General features: G+C 34.8%; 1 protein-coding gene across 3 annotated transcripts in view; it reads left to right on the forward strand.

Moving 5' to 3' along the window:
* Positions 1 to 22001, forward strand: part of rig (gem nuclear organelle associated protein rigor mortis) — an 88199-nt gene that overhangs the window by 62397 nt on the left and 3801 nt on the right. For all 3 annotated transcript variants that reach the window (XM_081751898.1, XM_081751897.1, XM_081751899.1), the window contains exons 13-20: positions 1612 to 1680; positions 2754 to 3062; positions 3667 to 3814; positions 4526 to 4619; positions 9458 to 9621; positions 10968 to 11178; positions 11828 to 12088; positions 19177 to 19342. In XM_081751898.1, the coding sequence (XP_081608024.1) occupies positions 1612 to 1680; positions 2754 to 3062; positions 3667 to 3814; positions 4526 to 4619; positions 9458 to 9621; positions 10968 to 11178; positions 11828 to 12088; positions 19177 to 19342 (1422 nt within the window). The remainder of the gene's footprint in view (positions 1 to 1611; positions 1681 to 2753; positions 3063 to 3666; positions 3815 to 4525; positions 4620 to 9457; positions 9622 to 10967; positions 11179 to 11827; positions 12089 to 19176; positions 19343 to 22001) is intronic.

Below are 22001 nucleotides of genomic sequence, written 5' to 3' on the forward strand. Positions count from 1 at the left end.
TCAGGATGTCACCGACCACCTCCTTCTTTATAGAGTTACAGGGGATGGACAAAAATATTAAAATACATGAAAAATTGCACATTGCCTTTATTGATAGCGAGTAGAACCAACTTTAGCACGCAGAACATTCTTGCAGTCGGCGGGGAATGGAGAAGTACAGGTCGCGTATGAACAAGGGCTGTCATCTTGAGACACGGCATTACCATTTGGGAACAAAGTTTGCACCATATGATGCAGATTGACACTCAAAATGGTTACTTACTTGTTAGTTCTTGGCAGTGACATGTCCGTGCAGGGTGATGATGGGTCCGCAGGATACCAGGATATGGCTGCCCAAATCATTACTGAACCACCGTCATGCTTCACTATTGGTAACAGACAATTCTGTATCGTACGCTTGTGCTGGCGTTCTCCACACGTAAATCGGCCAGCAGCTGGAAACAATGTGAAGGAGACTCATCCAACCAGATGACAGTCTTCTATTGCTCCATTGTCCAGTTTATATCGGCGTTGTATCACTGTCTCCGTATAGCAGCATGGTTAGCAGTGACGAGTAGTTTGGGAATTGCAGATCTGCCATAAATACCCTGCTTTTGGAGTTCTGTTCTGACTGTTTTGACGGTAACAGAGTTTGTAAGCACCGTATACAGCTCAGCTATGATTTGGCGCCGTGGTATTCTTTTGCTTGATCACAATCGTACCCAATGTCCGTCTGTTTCTGTCACGCAACACATACTTGCGTCCAGAATTATGCTTCGCTGATGCGGTTTTTCCGGAACACTTGTAGGCAGTCATGTTCTTCAAGAATATGCCTTTTGATATATCAAATATTTCCGCTAGCTTCATCACGGAAGCTCCCACTATACGCGCACCCACAATTTGCCCTTTTTGAAACTCTGTCAGCTCAAATATGATTCATGATAACCTGCACGGACCGGTCGCTGAGCCGTAACTGTCTCATCTGTTCGACTGGCCAGCTTGTGTACCTCACAGGATGTTCCGTTGACAATAGTGACACCTACCATTCAGACGCAAATCGTGTTTTACTCTTTTATGCCAGGTGTTTCCATATTTTTGTCCATCCTCTGTCGTGTCTTTCTTCATGATCTATTCCAGCTTCGCCCTGAGAATGTTTTTCAGTCGATACTTTCTAAACATTCTATCCAGTATGGCTGACAGTGGCAGATTGTTCGATGGCAGTGTAATATATATATATATATATATATATATATATATATATATATATATATATATATATATATATATATATATATATATATATTATTTTAATTTTCCTTATACTTTGAGTGCGCGCATCTTTCGGCCCAAACCATAACGGGATCTAGTGTTCGCGGTGGAAGAGAATGAACGTACCGTAGTTGTTCAGCCATCACTTCAGTCTTGAAGGCTTATCCTGTATAGCCTCGCTCTGAAAAAGGGCATAAAATACACCAGGTATATCAACCATTCAACGTTACACTGTGAAGACGAAACAGATTCGAAAGACAGGTGGCAATGATTTGTTCTTTTAATATGTTTTATTCGTAATTATTTCGTAAAGTTCTATTATTTTATTTAATTTTGCTTTATTTTATTTTATTTCATTTACAGCACCAGTGGTTTCTGTTTATCAGGAAGAAATAGAAGCAGAGGGGATAGAATTTGCAAAGAATGAAAAAGGTAATATAATAAACAAATCTTATCAACTGTATAGTTATACAGAAAATACTCTTTAAAATAATATTCAAGTCTTTTTTGTTGCAATCAGGTTATTTAATTCATGTATTCGTTGCTCACACTGAACTTCTTCGGCATATAAGTAGGTGTTTTACTTTTATTATGAAAGTTTCGTTGTAACCAAATTGAAACCTAACGCATTCTTTAACCATACTTTTTTCCTGAAAGAAGGTGGTCGTGCCTACGGAGTATGTATATTAAATAAGTTGGTTTCAACAAAAGTGGAACAGATTATTATTATTATTTCATCTATGTCATGTAAGTAATGTCTAAACGAATTGTTTTACGTTAATATTTTTCAAATGTTTATTCCATTGATCAAAATTTTCTTTAAAATATATGAAGATAATAAGGTAAGGATTTGTGTGTTACATCTTCAGCGCAATCAAGACTAAAATATAGTAATTGGGATGAAGCAGTGGTTCTGTGGTAGAGCGCATCTCCAGTGCGTGAGATTCCTAGCGCGCTGCTAGTGGACTTTGTGATAGTCCTAGTGAACCTTAATAGGTGAAAATTTCTCCCTAAGTTTAATGTTGAAATTTAACAAATTCTACTTTTTACAGTTGAGGTTTGCAATGAAGGAGTTAATTTTTAGATTTCATATGGTACTCTACTTACTATAGCTAGAGTAACAACACTGATACAATTCTTATGACGTTTAAAATTTGAAAATACAAGCTGCCGCACAAGTACACTCTCAGGCGGCAGATACTCACATAGAGAGTGTACGGAAGCTTGTGCCGCGCTACCAGAAATGTCTGGAAAAAGTAGCCAAGGTGTGTACTTGTATATAAATCACAATACATTTTTTTTTATCATTTTCTTATTTTTCCAAAAATATCAGCCTTTTTTGACATTCGCCTCGTATACTGTACTGTATGTCAAGAAGATTTATTTCAGTGTTCTCGTTCCACCAAAAAACCATTGGTCACATCGAGTTCGGTTAAATGGTATATATATATATAATATACATGTAGATAAGTACCAATATTATATGTGTTTTTGGGTATTTTTAGCACTCCGTGTAGAACCTAGAAAGAAGAAGGAAATAAAAAGGTCATTTTTCCCTGTCTCTTCTACCAATTTTCATCGTGGAAAGGAGAAAAACATTCAAGATTGCTATAAAATGTTGGAAATTCTCGGATACGAATCATCCTCCGATACCAGCAAGGAAAGCAGTTGTATTCACTCAAACGAGAAAGAAGATGACACTTCTGTTGTGCCAGAGCAACGTAAAGAAAATTTAACTCTCGGTTCTGATGATTTATATCACCTTGGATTCTTTGGAGATCGAGATTCGGTGTTCAGTCTTTTGGAGAAAGAAGGTTTGTACTTGTTCTTTGAAAGTTTTTAAGTATTTGAAGTTTTTTTCTGTGTCACATAACATCAAAACCTTTTGGTTTTGTGAATCAATCATAATAATATACGTGAATCGAGACTTGACTTTATTGTGATAATATTTTATCTAACTTTTTGATTACTAAGTCTATTATGTAAGATAAGGCCTTAATGCTAATTTCGTAAAGCTACTTCCATGTGTTCGTAACTCAAGTCCTTACTACATGACATGAAACAATAAGCAGAATGCACGGAATAGAACAAAGATCTAGAAAATGGATGACTTACACACATTCAACAAACTGTTGTCTAAGGAAGAGGATTAGGGAAAATTGCCCCGTAGGGCCCTATTTTGTTTTAAATAATAATGCATTATAACTGGACCCTCACTGAAGTAGAGAAGAAAATTAAACAATGAAAATTAAGAAATTAACGAAATAATAAATAGAATATAAAAATTTTAAGATAAAACAGTTAAAATTTATTTTTATTAATTCTGTTACAAATATGATTCTAAGTAGATGCTTGTGTACTTATTTGTTTCTTAAATCTGTTACCAATTGGATTATATCTATCAATGTATCGTTCCAGAGGAGCATCATCGATCTCACAACCAGTTGGAGTATTTTTATCATATGCAGTTATGGAAAGGTAAAATTAGTGAAACTTTGAAGGATGCTGCAAGAAAGAAAGAGTTAACAGATTGGCATGTTTCAGTGGCTCCGATGGTAAATCACATGTAAGTAATAGCGAATAGTGAGGGGAACTTTCTTTGCTTATTTTTGAATTCGATGCTTAAAGTACGTCTTTTTGTAAATTATTCGTATTTATAAAAATACGAATCCTGTTTATATATGTTTATAAAATACGTATCTTCGTATTTATAAAATTATTTTACGAGAATTTTACACTTAAGAAAGACAACTCCTGTACAGGTAATGTAAGAATGCTTGAAATTAGGACAGTATAAATTTTGCACACTATTACTCAACCGCTTTTGTTCGATCAATTTAATATAATTGCATTTCTTCGGCAACTTAGTAGCATTTTTACCGTATCCCCAAATAGTTATTAAATAATTTCAGTACTCTCCGCTACTTTTATCAGTATCTTCTTAAAATAGCTGCTACACTGTATCCATCATTGTGGATCTTTTCATCAATAGAACAATCCTAAAAGAATTGATGAACCATTTCTTAGAAAATTAGTTGCAAAACAATTACAAAATACCAGAAAACTTCAAAACACCCCCACAGTGGGGCCATTGGAACACAAGGAACGTTACTGTACTCGGCAGTATACTACTAGCCAAAAATAATACTTTTTTTTAATCAGGAAATAACAGCTTATATTTTATTTTGAGACATCGCCTCGAGTGAGTCATGTATGAAAATATGTTTTATGTATTTTAATTTCCAGTATTCTGAATTTTGTTATTTATACTTTACAGGTTGTGGCGAGAAATGTGTGAAGCGTACGCAGCACAACTTGAAGACGATGGTAAATATCAACAAGCAGCATCATATTTGCTAATGTGTCAAAAGGTATGCGTCAGAATTATTTAAAATATGTACTTGTAGTGCCGTTGTATAGTTACTAGATGCATTGCTCATTTGAGTAAGGATCAAAGATCTCACATTGCGTGTAACTTTGGAGTGAATTATAGATAAATAACATGTGGAGAAAAGGGAAACGAATACTGTAAACGATATTTGGAAAAATGAAAATAAAATGAAATGAAATTTTTAGTTTTACGTCTTTAGCCCTTTAGGCTTCAGTTCAAAATCTCTTGTCGTCGCGAATTCTGTCGAGGAATTTGAAGCTTAAAATATATAAAACGATAATCATACCTGTTGTTCTGTATGGTTGCGAAACATGGTCGCTTACTCTGAAAGAAGGACATAGACTGAAAGTATTTGAAAACAAGATTCTGAGATGAATATTCGGACCCAAGAGGAACGGGAATGGGGAATGGCGGAAACTTCATAACGAGGAACTACATAATTTATACGGTTTACCAAACATTGTTACGGTCATCAAGTCTAGAAGGCTCAGGTGGGCAGGTCATATAGCTAGGATGGAAGAAAGTAGGAACGCTTTCAAAGTCTTGACTGGAAGACCAATCGGAAAACGACCATGAAGAAGACCTAGGCGCAGATGGGAGGACAATATTAATATGGATCTCGCAGAGATAGGAATACAAAGTAGAAACTGGATCCAGTTGGCTAAGGATAGAAGTCAGTGGAGAGCTTTTGTGAACGCGGCATTGAACCTCTGTGATCCATAAAGCATAGAGTTAGTTAGTTGGTTAGTTAGCCCTTTAGGCTAAAGAAGACGGGTGATTAAGTTAAATAATTGGAGGAATGAGAATGTAGAAGGAAACGAAAGAATCTTAAAGAAACCCCATGGACGCTATGTTGCCCACCATAAACTCGCGTGGGCGAGGATCAAACAGCAAATTTGAGACACAATAAACTACATGGTAGGCATATTTTACAATTGCAGCATATAGCATGTATTAATAAAACGAAACTGACCAAAGTACTAAATATATTAATAATACTTGTGTAACAGTTTAAATAATTTAACATCACCTTCATCAGACACGTTATTAAAGATCAATCCAAACAAAAACTTATCCAGATTACGATCCTTGATGTCTTACAATTGTTTTGTTGAATTGTATTTTGTGTAATTTGGGAATTAACTGTGCGTAATTGTGTCCCGTGATAATGTGCCTGTGTTCAAGATAATCAATTAGAAAACCCCTCTTGACATCCCAAAACACAGTGATTATAACTTTATTAGGGGATGGTGGGCTTTGAATTTGCAGGAAGGGGGCGATCCTCATTGTCGCCACTGTATGCTTTGCTGTATACATTCAGGTCCAAAATTGTGTACTTATGCCCCATGGACGGTTACGTATCTAGCACTAAAGTTCTCAGGATTCCATTTGAACAGGGGAAAATTGGTTTCTGATGCATGCACTCTTTCGCGCTTTTGATCTACAGTTAACATTTATGGGATTATCTGCCAAGCATTTAAGTTTTCGTTCAAACTTCTTTTTATTAAACCGGTGGATATTCTGCACACTGTTATTCTCCTGTCATTCGTTAGAGGTCATGCATATTACTGTTTTCATGAATACTATTGTTGGAAGACCAGCACCACTTGCATGTTCACAGCTTTGTCTACCATAACGAAACTCACGTAATCATTTTTTTCCCACTTGTTAGGAGGGGTCACTTTCACCCAACATATTAACTATCAGCGTGCATCTGCGTCAGTGGTAGGCTTTTCGTCTGAAAGTATTTGATCACGGCACGCACTTTTTTTAAATCCATTTTCACAATCCGGAAGCACTTGCTACATGCAAAACAACCATAGTCAAGGACATTGCCCTGTATTTGGGCACGCCTACTTCTAAAGCATTACTAGAGCAACGTTTTCCAATCTTTGTAATATTTCTAACCCCTTTAGGTGACAGTTAATTCTCCGCAGACCCCATGAAATCATTTTTTTTTTAATATATTGTACATGTCATAAAAATTAAATGATATATTAAAATTTTAGAACACTAAATGTATCATTTATGGCGATACAATACCACTGTAAACGGAGATATTCGGAAAAATATGATCACTCCAGTTAGATCTGATATGAATTACAACACTTACCTAATGTGATAGCTGGGTACTGTTTTCCAAACGTCAGCTTCCGTATGCCTAAATCAAAACTGAGTAAATTCAGACAGATTTGGCTCCACATTGAGTTGGTTCCTGTATTTATTTTTCATAATATATGTATGTACAAGATGAGAAGCATTGTTTCGTACAGATATATAGTGGCAAATGGCAATTGATGTCTTAATACCCTTTTTGAATGTTTCAGGATGAGCAGCCTTTGACTGAAATAAAACTCTAGTTACGATAACAAAGGAAACAGCATTTTGAACGTCGAATCACAAGGCAGTTCTATAAGTTGACCTTCGACATTTATTCTTCAAACGGTTGCATCACTTGCTTAACTTCTTGATTTATCACCTCTATTTTTCCCTACACAGGAAATACAGTGACAAATGTACGTTGTAGACTCGAATTAAAAATATTCAAGATGATAATTGGCGAGGGTCTTCAAATTGTTTTGAGGGAAGGAGTTCTTTGTAAGAGCTTGGTAATGTCATCGAGGGAAACACGAAGTAAAATCAAATAAAAAGTTACCTAAAAATACTTATTGTACGTTACAAATATCCCAAGTGTGTGCAACAAGATAAGATAAAGCTTGACGAGAATAAAGTGTCCTGAATGCACTTCCAATTTCTCGCGGACCACAGATTGGGAAATACTGCTTTAGAATATAAAATAACAGAAGCACAATAGTTTTGTTCAACTCTATATTAGAGACAATAATTGTTGAACGTTTCTCGTGTATATTTACTTGTGTGTGTGTGTATTCACAGTGCCGCGATATTACGTTAATCTAAAATTGTTTGGTACTAATGTTCTATTGCATACCAAATATAGGAAATGTGACTAATAGTAAGTATTTACAGTAAGAAAGTAAGCTTATACTGTATTTTAAAAATAAAACGAGAGCTGTGGTCGGCCATAGGAATGGTGGAGGCTGGTGAAAAAAAAATTTTTTTAATGTAACCATAAATGATAGTGTTCGCATTGTTGCAAGTCAGGGAAAATTTATACTGTCAGAATTTCAGTGTGAACCATGTTATATTTTGAAGTACATTAATATATGTCAGTGTAGTTTAATGTATATTTTTGAGGCTTACCAGTAGTCCGCACTGCTTAGGCTTAAAATCTGTTAAAAATTAACTGTGGCAAAGACAGGTTAGGATTAGAAATTAGATTTCTGGACTTTCGGCATGTTAGTCCATCACGTATGAGAGATGACGTCGTTCGGCGATCACAGTGCCCGGGCAGTCGGAAAGGAAGAGATGAATGGGGAAGGAAAAAAGCGGCCTGGGACCATTATGTGAGGTACCATACCTGCATTTGCCTGGTATGAATGAGAAAAGCCTCATTCAGAATGGCTGATCTGAAAAAAAACTTTTACATTAGTTCGATCGAGTGTCTCTTCCTAAAATCGAACCAGAGACCGCTTGCACCAAAGGCGAGAGCATTAGGCGTCTGCGTTACACAGGACCACGGTAAAGATGGTAGAGGGGATCACGCGAAATACATGTATAGAATATGGGTAATCACCGTTACCCTATTAAATGTTAACGGATTGACTCCATTAACGAACTCGATCGAGGTAATCGCTCTAGCTATTTTTTACAAAAAAAAATTGCTTAAATATGTGGGATATAGGCTATAGAGCTACCGTTAATGTCGCCGTTAAACGTTAACGGCTTGACTGCGTTAACTAACTTGATCGAGATAATCACACCAGCTATCTATTGAAAAAAACAAAACAAAAAAAACATGTATGGGGTATGGGCTATAGATAGGCACCGTTAAACTTCCGTTATCCGTTAATGTTAACGGATTGACTCCATTAACAAACTTGGACGAGATAATCACTCTAGCTATTCGTTACAAAGACAGAATTAAAAAAAAATAATTGCTTACATGTATGGGATAAGGGATATAGATATCCATCGTTAAAGTCTCCGTTTATCCATCACGATGTTAACGGATTGACTCTAGTAACGAACTTGGTCGAGGTAATCGCTCTAGCTATCTGTTGCCAAAAACAGAATGTAGAAATTCGCTTACATATGGGATATGGAATAGCCACCGTTAAAGTTGCCGTTACCCGTTACTTTGTTAACGGATTGATTCCGTTAACGAACTTAGTCGAAGTAATCGATCTAGCTATCTTTTGCAGAAAGAAAAAAATATAAATAAGTTCAAAATTTCGCAACTGTTCAAAAGTTATCATGGGAAATAACGGACAGAGGACGTACTAACAAACACAATCTTGTAAGTCTCACTGCAGATTCTTATAAATGTGAATTTAGTTTGCTCTTGATTTGAAAACTCGTTAAAATTGTGATTTTTACGAAATGAAAAATATAGGTTGTTTGAGATTGGATACTTATTCATTAGTCTATTATTTAAAGTTAAATGCAAAGGGAATTTTAATGAAACATTAGATATTCTGTTTTCAGGCTTCCTAATTGGATTCATGATTCTGTTTGACATTGAAGATCACGGGGGTAGGAGGTGGAATTCAAAGAACTTTATAGAGAGTAGCTGATTTGGTGATATCACTAGTAACAAAAGTTTAACAACAGTGTTTTTACGTTTATTGACATATTTTGTTATTTGGTGCGGTTGTAATGATGAAAAGTATTTTTCTCAGATGAATTTATAACAGGATATAATTACTGTATCTTAAGTTGAGGTAATTTTTATTTCAGATAATGGACGCTATAGAACTCTTGGTAAAACATGGTTTATTCCGGGAAGCAATAGCAATTGCACGATGTCGTTTGCCTTCAGATGACGCAGTTGTAAAGATGATCATTCAAAGTTGGAGTAATGCTTTGTACACTGAAGGGAACTACGATTTGGCTGTTAAGTGGTAAGGAACTCCTTAATTTATTTTAAAATTGTAATTGCTTGTTTATTCAATTAAATGATTCCGAGAGTCAGTTAAATGTACAAATGTGAATTAAGATTAATTAACAAGTCCAACTTTTGTGTGTGTAGATTAACAGGGAACCCAGGTGTATTGTTGTTTGGTAAGAATTACAAAATAATTGAACTTTCGAAGGTCAAAAATGGAATGATACAAGATATCTCCAAACAAAAGTCATGCGGTAGGTCCTACCATTTGACATACGGAAGTACCATGGAAATTCAAGATTATATTAGACATTCACAGATTAAATGTATCTATAATATGACAAAACGGGGTGAGGGGGAGGGAAGGTAAAAATATTCGAAAATCGAAGTCTATTGTTTGGAATAAGTAAATCAATACTGGCTTCCTATATTGGTGTAATTTTTTTCGAACCACAGCAATAACAATTTTTCTTGTAACATGTAAGTATACGGATTTTGCGCTTTTCTTCAGAAATGATCAGTGAATGAATGTTGCTTGGTAAGTGCAAAATGATAAGGAAATTAGAAAAATTACAAATAACGACCTGCACAAGTCATTTCACGGAGGCCGTTCACGGAATAGCTCAAGAAGGTTTCCAGTGATTGTTCCAGAAATGTTTGAACGAATTTATGAACACTGACAAGGAATTTAATGGCACTATAGATTACTATTTGTGAGGACAGGGTGAAGTCTTCCGTTGTACATTGTAAAACAATCATGTTCCGGAGATTTTCTAAGTTACGTTACTGTGATTGTAGTTATCAGTCAATTTATTGGGGAGTGGAAAAACAAAAGGTATAATTAGCAAGGAATATGTATTTCTTAAAGTATTACTGTTGTGCTCACTTTGCACGTGAACTCTAAACGAGCCTTTGGGTTTTATAATTGCGGATTCGATTCTCGGTGTGTCACCTGTATGCATTAGCCTACAGGCTAAAAACATGCAAATAAACAGATCTTACATATTAGTATCATGTAATTGGCAAGTTCTAGAACCATTAAAGTTTTATGAAGAATTTCCAGACATCAATCGAGTGTATACCTTCTGGCCAATTAGAGCCGTACTTGTTTCCATCAAGTTCATATTTTAACTTTATAAAGCATATATGTAGTAGAGTTAACTGAAAATAAATATAAACTCTTGAAAAACACAAGATTATATTAACGCTTTTAGGTAAAATTGCGTTATTTAAAACTTAAAATGGTGTTAAATGTTTAATTTGTGTGTGATCAGACTTATTTTCAATTTATTGCAGCGTGAAAAATGTATTAAATGTTTATTAATATGATTTGCTTATGACTAATCATATTATTTATTCCAGCTTGATATCAATAGGGCAGTTGATAGAAGCGGCAAAAATACTTGGTATGAAAAATGATATTGCTTCGTACAAGCTGGGTGCTCATGTAGCTAAATTAGGAGGAGATACTCATTTCTCTAATCTCCTTGCTCAACAATGCATTAATGAATGTCTATTGAAAGAAGATTTCGCCACGGCTTATGATGTTGTTGGACAATATCCTGAGCTTCAGGTAAAAGAAATAAGTTAGAAAATGTGACTTAATTTTTCGTTGCTTTTAATAAAGTATTTATTTATTCATGTAATATTGCAAAAACAAGAATAGCTATTGCTTTTGTTACATAAAGAATTCTAAAGTAGATCTAGTGCAAAAGAGAAATAAAAAGCGTTAGTCTCATGGTTTTTTTTTCTTTCTTTTTCTCCCACTAATAAAATCATGTAGGGAAAGCTGTGTTTTGATAAAAACGTCCTTCCACTTTACCATTTCCTACTAACGAAGTATTTAAATTTGATTAGCAAAATATTAATGAAGAATGACAAAATAGCAATATATGTTTGCTCTGCTCAGTGATATCTAACAGACTCGAAGTACGGAAGAGAGAAAAGCTTTTAAGCTATTTTTCAACCAAGACTTGTTCGTTTTAATATATAGAATATATCTATTATTCCGAGTATTATTTATTTATTTATTTATTTATTTTTTCGTATTACTGTCATTCTCCATTCACACGTATAAGTTAGTTTTTAATGTAAAATTAAATATGTATTGAGATTCAAATTGAATTTTATTTAGTTCTTGTGCATATAAGTTGTATTTTTATAACTTTTGAAAACTAATATAATTCACAATACTTATGACCCATCCATCTTTTCTATTGCAGATGTTAGAATGTGTGATCACAGCCCATAGAGAGATAATAAAAAAACAAAAGGTAATGAATAAAGTTACGTGCAAGGACATATTGAAAGAGTTCGGTACTAGTTCCCATGCTACAAAGCGAGAATCACTGGTAGAACAGATGCGAAAGCTGTGGGTGGAGGAAAATAAAATTCATTTAGAGACCAAAGAAGACAGAGAGGCGTGTTATAAATTTATAGAAAAAAGCCACATCAGCATCCAAAAACCTAAAACGATAATGCAGGTAAGAACATTTGTTAATTAACTTCGTCGTTCAACTATTTCAAAAACTTCTGAAAAGTTCAACAACTAAACTTATTAACATTTATGAAATGTTAATGATTTCATTATATTTTTTACGTTGCGTACAGATATGAAAGGAAACTATTTTACCTTAAGGATACGACGTCTGTTTCTCTTCGGAATCAATTATTGTTCTTTCCATATTTCATTCGGTGAGACTGTGTGAGTGTAATATAGGAGGGAAAAGTTGATTCTGAGTAGGAACAGAAGATGCAACTTTAAGCCAAAGTAATTTTGTTTTAGATTTACTAACATTTCAATGCAAATACATGCACCATTTTGATGTAAGGAAATCTAAATTGTATAATTATGTGCGCCTTAGAGTGCAATCAACTGATAAGCCTCTTTTAAATTTGGAAACATAGCATAAAAGTATTTAGAAACTGAGATAACAAAATGTCCTGACTATATAATTAAATTAAGATATAATTCAAAAACAAATACAAAAAGAGAAATTCGTATGTACTCGTATAATTGAAACAAACATTTACTGGAAAATAGTGAAAGCATTGTATCGCACAACCCTAAAAGATACATTTGTCAAGTGTTTTTGCTACATTCTACATCAAATGGGGAAAGAGAAAAGTAGAGAGAAAGAATAGGCATGCTGTGAACTTCCAGTTAGGCGCCATACTAGAATCCAATATGATTCCAATATCACGGCTAACTGGATGTCTCATATATTTTAATTCTTAAAATTTTGTTTTTACCCTAGTTGTTGTTCGTGTGTGATGAAGCGCGTAGCGAAAGTAATGTGTATCTTTTTTTGATGTTGTATAAATGGAAGTAGGAAATCCAAAACTCAGACAGCGTTACTTAGATAAAATTTCAGAATCCCTGATCGGAATACTCAAAGATAGCAGCTACAAACATATGGATGGTAACAGGCTTTAATAGGTGTGTTCTAGCAACATTGCATCATATGTTTCGAGACACAAATGATAATGATACTTCTGCTGATAAATGCTATAGAATGCATAACAAATAAATAAACAGTACCTCTGTATCCGGTGACAAGTTTCCCGATTATTCGTGCATCATATCGGTCTGCTCTGAAACTTTAGTTAGAACCCAATCTGATTGTAGAAATAGCATTTTTTCACGCAATCATTGTTGAAAACTAGTGGCTTGGAAAATTGTAAAAACGCAGTATTATCGGAAAAACAATCATTGTATATTATTTGTTAACCCCCCACGTCTTCACTAGAGAAAGTCACTTTTTTCGAATCTTCCTATCTGAATGATGGGAAAAACATTTGACTGCTTTTTCTAACGAATTCCTGTTATTTTTATTTCTTATGTTAAAACTGGTAAGTATTTCAATTCAAATGTTAATAGCATGTAAAATACCCTTGTTTTCTGTAACGAATTTATTTTTAGTAATATAACATTTGAAAAAAAAAAAATGCTAACTATGTATTCCTATAGAAACTTCTTAATTTTTATTAATCCCAACTATTAGTTTTGTTCCATTTACTTGCATTTTTTTTTCTCAAATGTTATATCCACTAAAAGTAAATTTGTTACATAAGACAAGTGTTTTTACGCGTTCACAATGTTTTAAATATGAAACTTACAATGGTTTTTAAGACCAGGAACAAAATTAACAGGAATTTATTGGAAAAAGACAGCCAAGATTTTCTTCATTCAGATAGAAGAACTTGCAAAAGCTTGAACGGTGACTTTCGCAAATGAAGAACTGGGGTTATTAACAAGTGATACACCAATAATTATTTTTCAGATAATCGTGCGTTTTTAAAGTTTTCTAGGGAACAACTTTCAACAATCATTATGTAAAAAATTCGATTTCCATTACCAGTGTTGGTGTTGATGAAGAGCTCAGAACATACAGTTTCGAAATACCAAAAGTAAAATATATAAGAATTTCAGCTTTACATGTACAAAATACATTATCTTAAAAACCTGCAGGAATCTAAAACCCCGTACCTTTCAAAGTAAGATGCATATTTAACGAATTAAAATTTGTTTCACAGAAGAAACTTGCAAGTTTTATACGTGATGTGGTCAGGCTTATCGTCACATCTTCAGCTAGGCACCATTCACGATCAAACATTCTTGCAACCTTCTGAATTTGAAGATTATGTTCTGGCGGTGTTCGGGAGGATTATTGCGAATTACGCTTCTTGTCTTGTGCTTGATGCCCTCGTATCCAGTAATTAATATAGCGTAAGGTGTGGGGACCTTACAGGCAAAGTTGTTCTTTTTGAAGGTGTAAATCACTACCGAGATAAGAAATATCTGCCAGTGGCGGCTCGTGCTTTGAATTTTAGGTGGTGCACAATACAGGGTGGCCCAAAAGTAGGTATATACCCCTGCATTGATCAAGTATATCATTCTAGTTTATGGGTTTATTTGCTCCGGCTCTTCTGAGCTTAAGATATAAGTAAAATACATTAAGAACAAATAATAAAGAAACTAAGTCTATCTGATGGATAACAATAAGAAATGATATTAAATGCAATGAGCTGATCAGTACGGTACTGTATACCTACTTTTGAACCACTCATGACCTCGTATTGTTCATTATTATTAATATTATTATAAATAATAGTAATAGAGCACAGACTATAGGTACTAGTGGCGATTCATGACCCAAAGATTTAGTAATGAGAAAATTACTAAGTATTTCTCAATTAATAAATAGAAAATTTAGTGTAAAGAAAATAAAAATATGTACCCTACTTGTAGAGAAAATCCATTCTTCTTTCTTTGCTTCTGGCAAACTTTTCAATAACTTTGTTATTGAAGTCCTTGATTCCCATAATAAAGTCTCTTTCAATTGATAGCATTGCAAGAGCAGATAACCGTTCCTCAGACATCGAATTTCTCAGAAATGTTTTCACACGTTTCAATGTGCTAAAGCAACGTTCTGCTTCTGATGTTGTCATTGGAATTGTAACGATAATTTTTAGAAATTTTTCACATTCACTAAACGTTGATGACAAATTATTTTCGCAAATGAAATCTAATAAACAGAGCACCAGACATTGCTCTGAACTCTTCCGTACCGTAAATTACACCAAGTTCCGTTCGAAGTTTTTTCAGATCTAAGCAAGGATACGCGTCACATGTCGCTTGCAACTGTTCGTCAGGGAAATGTGTGTTGTACTTCAAAAAGTTGTTGGGGGTAACCAGAGAGGCTGCAGTAAGGTGTCCACTGAAGCTAAATCTGTTTTTGACCTGGCAAACAATAACATCACACACCTCTTTCGCTTCTCTTTTTCACGCGGAAATGTATTTTCTCCTTTTCTCAGGTGGTTCACTTTCAACGTCACCAATATTCTCTCGGACTTCCAATATCTTTCGCTCCAAAGACTGAAGAATCTCTCTGACGTAAACAGCATCAATGTCTCGTTTCTGCAATTGATTGTATAAGATGTCGACGTGAGGCATTATAGAATGAAAAAATGACAGCCAAAAGTTTAAACTTTCCCTTTGTAAAGTTTCAATATGACGTGATGCTTGGTCGATGGTACTATTATTCAAGTCTGTATTTTGGATTGTTTCGAAGCACCTAATCAGCTCTTCTCTATATTCATAAACAGTGTTCACACTCCGCAAATTAAAATTCCATCTCGTTGGAACAGATCGTGGCAACCGCTTTCTTACTATGTCGTCCAATATAGATGTCCGCTGTGGAGAATTTGAAAAGAAAGTACAAATACCCTGTAGATTTGCAAAGAAAATCTTGACGTTTCTATTAGTCGACGCTGCATTTAACATAATCAAATTGAGTTGATGAGCATGACAGTGAACGTAAGCAGCACTTGGATAATCTTTTTTCACAATAGCCTGTACACCACCAGAAGAACCACTCATTACTGCAGCACCATCGTATGTTTGTGATATCAACTTCTCTTTATTATTTACCACGTGGAGACCAACTTCTTCAATAATACAAGAAGCCAAAGTTCGAGCGTCGTGTTTAGAGGGAGTGACGAAGTTCCAAAATCGTTCCACTGGTTTGCCATTGACAATGTACCTGTAGACAATCACCATTTGAAATTCGTTAGCTACGTCACTTGTTTCATCTGCTATTACAGATAAAAATTCCGCCTCTCTTATTTCCTGAGCGATTTCTTCATGGCATACTTCAAGCATGCAGTGGAGAAGCTCATTTTGTATAATTTTTGAGGTACCCTTAAAAACTGTTGCGCTTTCTAAATGACTTGAGAGTGCTGTCAAGTTCAGCACTAAAATTAATTAATCCACGAAATACGCCTGGATTTGAAGAAGAGTCTGTTTCATCATGGCCTCTTAAAGCCAGTTCGAAGGCGCCACAAAACCGAATGCAATTGATAATTATATTGAGCACGTACCTGTTTTGCGTCACTTTTTGATTGTGGTTCTGAATGGACAGCCTATAACCAGCATCCAGTTGAGCAGCAATATTCACATTTCCCAACACAGTTAGATTAAGAACGTGTTTTATATGGGCTGACGAATTTTCATTTTATATATATATATATATATATATATATATATATATATATATATATATATATATTGTCGTGCAGATGCTGGATATCCACAACACCTTTCTTACTCCACGCATCTTCCCCTGCACCTAACAACAAACACGGAAAACAAAACAAAGCATTTTTAATTTCACATCCACATAACCACTTATGCTGTTCGTACAAATTTGGATTAAACTTCCTTGTAAATGTTCGTTTCGCACTTCTTATTACTTGTGTTATATTGAGAGTCGGAATTCCGATGTTTTTCACAAGTAGCTTTGCTTCTAAACTTCTTTTTGAAAACGGCTCATTTAACAGAGACGTTACAGAATTCATTGTCACTTCACGTATATAAGGGACAGACATAATTATGCAATCATAGCAATCATGTTCCAATGAACAACAAAGACCGGTACTCGCACGCACACACACATGCACAAACACACAACACTACGAACAGATTCGACAATTCGATCTCACTAGCAGCTTCGTGAACATACTCCCGTCCGACTCTAAATAAAAGATTTTTTCCAGTGTGATTTATTTTGCGTTAAAAGAAACCATCGAAATACTCCCCCTCAAAGACCTTTTAGTAAGAGGGGTGTTAGCCCTTATTTAAGCAGCCAAAGGCGTGGGTGCTAGTAGGCGGAAGGGGGAAGTAAAGGACAAGGGTTTCGTTCCGTATGATCTACATTGTTTCTGCGAGGATATTGGTTAGTTGAGGGCTTGCAGTCCGCTTTAAAATCTCATCCCCTCCTCCAATTAACGCTCTTTTTTGCTCTCCAAAAAGGAAAATATTCTGTCTATGCTGCCAAATTTCTACTCATTCAGATACAAGTGTATTAAATATTGACACCCTCAATCTGTCTTCACTCTTCACGTGGTCGCCTTTACTGTCTTCATAGCTGCCTTTATCTTACTTGGTTGACAGAACCAATAGTTATGAGCACTTGGCAATCTCGCATTTAGGCAAGGCACAAGTTTTTTCTTTTTTTTTTTCCCTCTATGCGACTTGGAGGAGCGGACTATTCCCCTTCAGGCGAGAACCGTGTCAACCAATATTGCAGGGGGAGGGATGGTGGAGAATTTCCCGTTCCAAAGCGTTTCGTTTTGGAAAAATTGTGTTTGTTGGTAGAATTGCTTGCAAACGATCTGCAAACATAGTAGATCCTTATGAGGCACTATAAGAATCCTTGCACCTCGCAACCCACGCAGTAGCCAAGCTGGGGAGCTTGTCAAACTCGCAAGCAGAAAGCTATTAGCCAACCCCATTTGAAACGCACTTCTTTAAGGAAAGATTATGTTGACAATAAAACGAAAAGTGATTTAGCACAAATAAAAATTGAAAATATTGGAAGGAGGTTTGTACAAACATGCAAACATTAAGAGAAACCGCCGCTGATATCTGCTGTAAGGTAAGGTAAGCGGCGACATTCATAGTCTTCGCGAAGAGGAATACACCAATGAGGTAGTTCATTGAAACAGTGCGTAACGCATTGAAGTTAAAATTACTTCACATGGATCTGGAACTTGGGTGTATTAAATTCAGTATTTATTTCGATTATTTTTTCAGACAAATGGAGCGTAGTTTCATGAGAAAATAATGAGAGACGTAAGCACATTATAAGCTTTTAATCTGGTAAGCATTAGTTCACAAAATTCCTTTCTGATGCCGCAGTCCTCTTCTGTCAGATAATGCATTGAACTCGACTTCATTTTGTTAGTTACGATACTGTATAACCTAGGCTTCGCGACTTCCATTCCAGTGTCCATGTTTAAAGTATATAGTTGGGTTCCTTTCCATGTTCTTCTGTATTCCATTTACCATCTGGTTACTTGTTTTGAATCTTTTACTACGTGGCAAATTGCTACAGTTCCCGTTGTCCTGAACTTTTTATACCATTTCTGGATGTCTGTTTCCATTGGAGATGTGTTCAAACGTTGTTTGGAACCTTCTTCATACTAAAATACAAGGTGCTTTATTCGGAATCTATAACACGCACTGTGCCTTGTGAATGGACACAAGCTTGAAATCACATGGTCAGCTACACGCGCTATCCTCTTAACTCAGTAGTGTGGACAGAACAAAATTTTAAAGTTTCCTCCATGTATCAAACTTGATTTTGTTGAAACATACCCCTTACTCACAAGTTAGTTTTAAATTCCTGCAGTATTTGTACGACACGTTGGACCATTCGCGACGTGGTGCATTATTCCCAAATTCAATATAATATTGTGTACGTACTTTATGTATAGAACTTAAAACATGATAAATGTAATTGATTTTTTTTGGAAACATAAACTGATCTCTTTCCTAACTAGTAGAAAAAAAGAACTACTATCAATAATATCTCTGCGTATATATCTAAGTAATGTTAGTTGTAACTTCTTCAGTCACTGGGCATAAGTAAAAAGTAATAACTTTTGTATTAGATTTGCATGGAAGAATGTTATTGTACTGTAGTATTCGTGTGTGTTTCGATTAATTTCAGTTTTTTTTTATTATTATTATCATTATTTAATTTTTTTTATTATTATTATTTTAAAGGTTTGGTGCTGTATCGCTAGAGAAGTGGCTCTTGCTGCATTAAGTTCATCTCCCGAATCTGTTCTCTGTCATATAATACATTGTTTCACGTATTGTTACAATTACGAGTTCCAGTTCCCGAAAAAATGCCTTCTGTTGTATCTTTCTATGTGGATGGCGGTAAGAGGTAAGTTTAAGTTTAAGTTGTAATTAATGTATGTAATAAGAAATTGGTAGGTGGAAAGCAAATACGGGAAATTGTCATAAGGAAAATGTCTTTTACATTATTAACTTAACAATAAAATTAATGTTACTATGCCTGTATAATTATCCAATTTTATAAATTCAAGAACTTTAGTGCTCCCTTCATCTGTCACAATGTCATAATTTCATTTGTCCAAACTAAAAACATAAAAAGTTATAAATTAAAAGATAATGAACAATACGCATGAGATCAAATAACAGTTTTATTGTTCTGTATTTTTTAATTTTTTTTTTTATCGAAACCAATGTAGTAGTGATAGCAAGTACTTGAGAAAAAACACGCACACACTCACAAAAGGAAATACTGTTCCTTTTTACGAATATCTATAGTATATTCATACGAGAGCTCCCTCGTGGCTATATAGATAGCGTATGTGTCTTTGGCGTGGGAGACCCAGGTTCGATTCCTGGCGGGAGCTCATCTAGTTTGGATCCCATGTAAGCTGTAGGTCGATGGTTCATGTAGCCTCGCTACTGAAAGGAACATAAAAATATTTATACAAACTAATCCTGTAATTTTTTTTTTTTTTTTTTTTTTTTTTTAAGGATTTACCACGTCCGTATTTCTGAAAACAAAATTTTCCGAAACGGTTGCGGCAACTCAGTGATAGAGCGCTCATCTCTGGTTCATGTGGTCCCTGGTTCGATTCTTCGGGTTCTCCCGTTTTCGACCACTTTTCATTCCACCATTTTATTCATTATCATCATCACCATCTCCCTTAGCCTCAGTGCATATTCATGGAACGTTAAATCTTTAAAAAAAAAAAAAAAAAAAAAAAAAAAAAACTTTTATGATTCAGGTTTTCAACTGTCTTCAAGTGTCTTTCACGTTCAAATGTCTTTAAGTTTTAGAACGAACAAAGAGGAAAAGGAATTAAAAAGTAAACCCTACATGAATCTTCCCACGTGAAATTTCAGTCAAGTAAATTTTGTCATAGACGTCTATTCCGTTTATAGTACTGCTATGTTACTTGGTTTCAGAGCTGCTAGCATACCTCTTAGATTCCGAAAACTTCTGTCTCTTCTTCAGATCTGTAATGTAGCTGAAAAGTTGCTGTAAGGCTAGGATCAATAGTTCAGTAATTCATGACCACTATGCTTGATCCCATACCAATGAGACGGAGAATTATAGATCGCTGGAGAAGGATCCCTTCCAAGTTTCCTGACCAAAATTCCATTTTATCTAACCAATCATGTTCCACTCGACGTCTCATTCCATGTCGCCACCTTACAGCTCACCCTCATTCCAAAATCTCTTAAATTCTATCCTTTCTTAAATCCACAAACCTAGCAATTCAGGAAGACATTTTTTGTATCCCCACAGAATGTGTATCTGCTTTCTCCGATCTCACGTGGAGGCTCTCCCATCATACCTTAAAGAGCCAAATCATGTCCTATTTATTATTTACTCTATCACCGAACTTCTACCTTCCAATTTCATTGTACCTTTCGTAGATTTGATACCAATATCCTACATCCAATGAAGAATACTCAAATACACGCCACTCAGCACATAATTCCTAAGCCAACTCTCCAGTTTGTCCTAAGTAGTGTTTTGAAAGCCGGAGTAAAAAACCGAAATTTTGGGTTAAAAAAAAAGGTCTTACTGTTTTTCCCAAGCTTGAAAAAAAAAAAAAAAAAACGGAAATTTTGGGGGAAATTGAAATTTTCGAATATTTTACTATATTATTATCTTAAAATGAAAACTATTTTATATTTACTAGTGTACAGTTTAGATCATTGAGTACTTATCTTTCTTGTATTAGAATAGGGAAACTGTGGCAACAAATATATGTGCACCATTCATCCAAACACTTTAAATTAAGCACGGTAATAGAATGGATTTATAGCTACAAAAGAAACTAAAATATAATCCTAGTTAGATTAATTAATATAGACACATTTAAATTATCTTATGAAGCTCCCGCTTGATGGAAGGGAAGTGTGAAAATAACTGGACCAAAATCCTTTTAGTTAATATGTTAAAATCAAATATATACTTTATAGAAATGTGCTGTGTAAATTTCATGCTAAGGGAAAGAATCACATTTCCCGTGATTTAATTCTGTTACCTCTTAGGATTTCGTGCATATTCAAATATTTCTTTCAATTGTTTGTGTTCCGTCCACAGTGAAATGTATCATTTTCTTGTTTATATAACTACAAGAGTCACAATGCATGTGCGACAATAACAGAATAAAAAACGTTTGATTCAGTCGGTGATGTTGAATTTACTTCAACAATATGCGTTACATTTTTCACAAAATATTTCGTGATTATTACAGATAATTTGTCGCAGTAGAGAACAGGTATTTGTTTGTCGTTGTGAAGTTCTGTAATTAATGCACACCCACGAACAAACTATTAAAAATCACATAAAGGAAATGAGTGCAGACTAATTACAGCAATTTTATTTTCGAGTTTTTTTGTGAATATTCACAATATTGAAATTTCTCAACTTACATATTTCACGTGTTCGGAAAAAAAAAAACTTCCATTACTAGAAAAATTAACCTAATACAAATTCTTTTGCTCTTTTCCCAATTTTTCCAGTTTTCCGGGAAAAAAACGAAAAACTGTTT

This window comes from Thermobia domestica, chromosome 3, assembly GCF_964235325.1.
Source record: "Thermobia domestica chromosome 3, izTheDome1.hap1.1, whole genome shotgun sequence".
Taxonomy (NCBI): Eukaryota; Metazoa; Arthropoda; class Insecta; order Zygentoma; family Lepismatidae; genus Thermobia; species Thermobia domestica.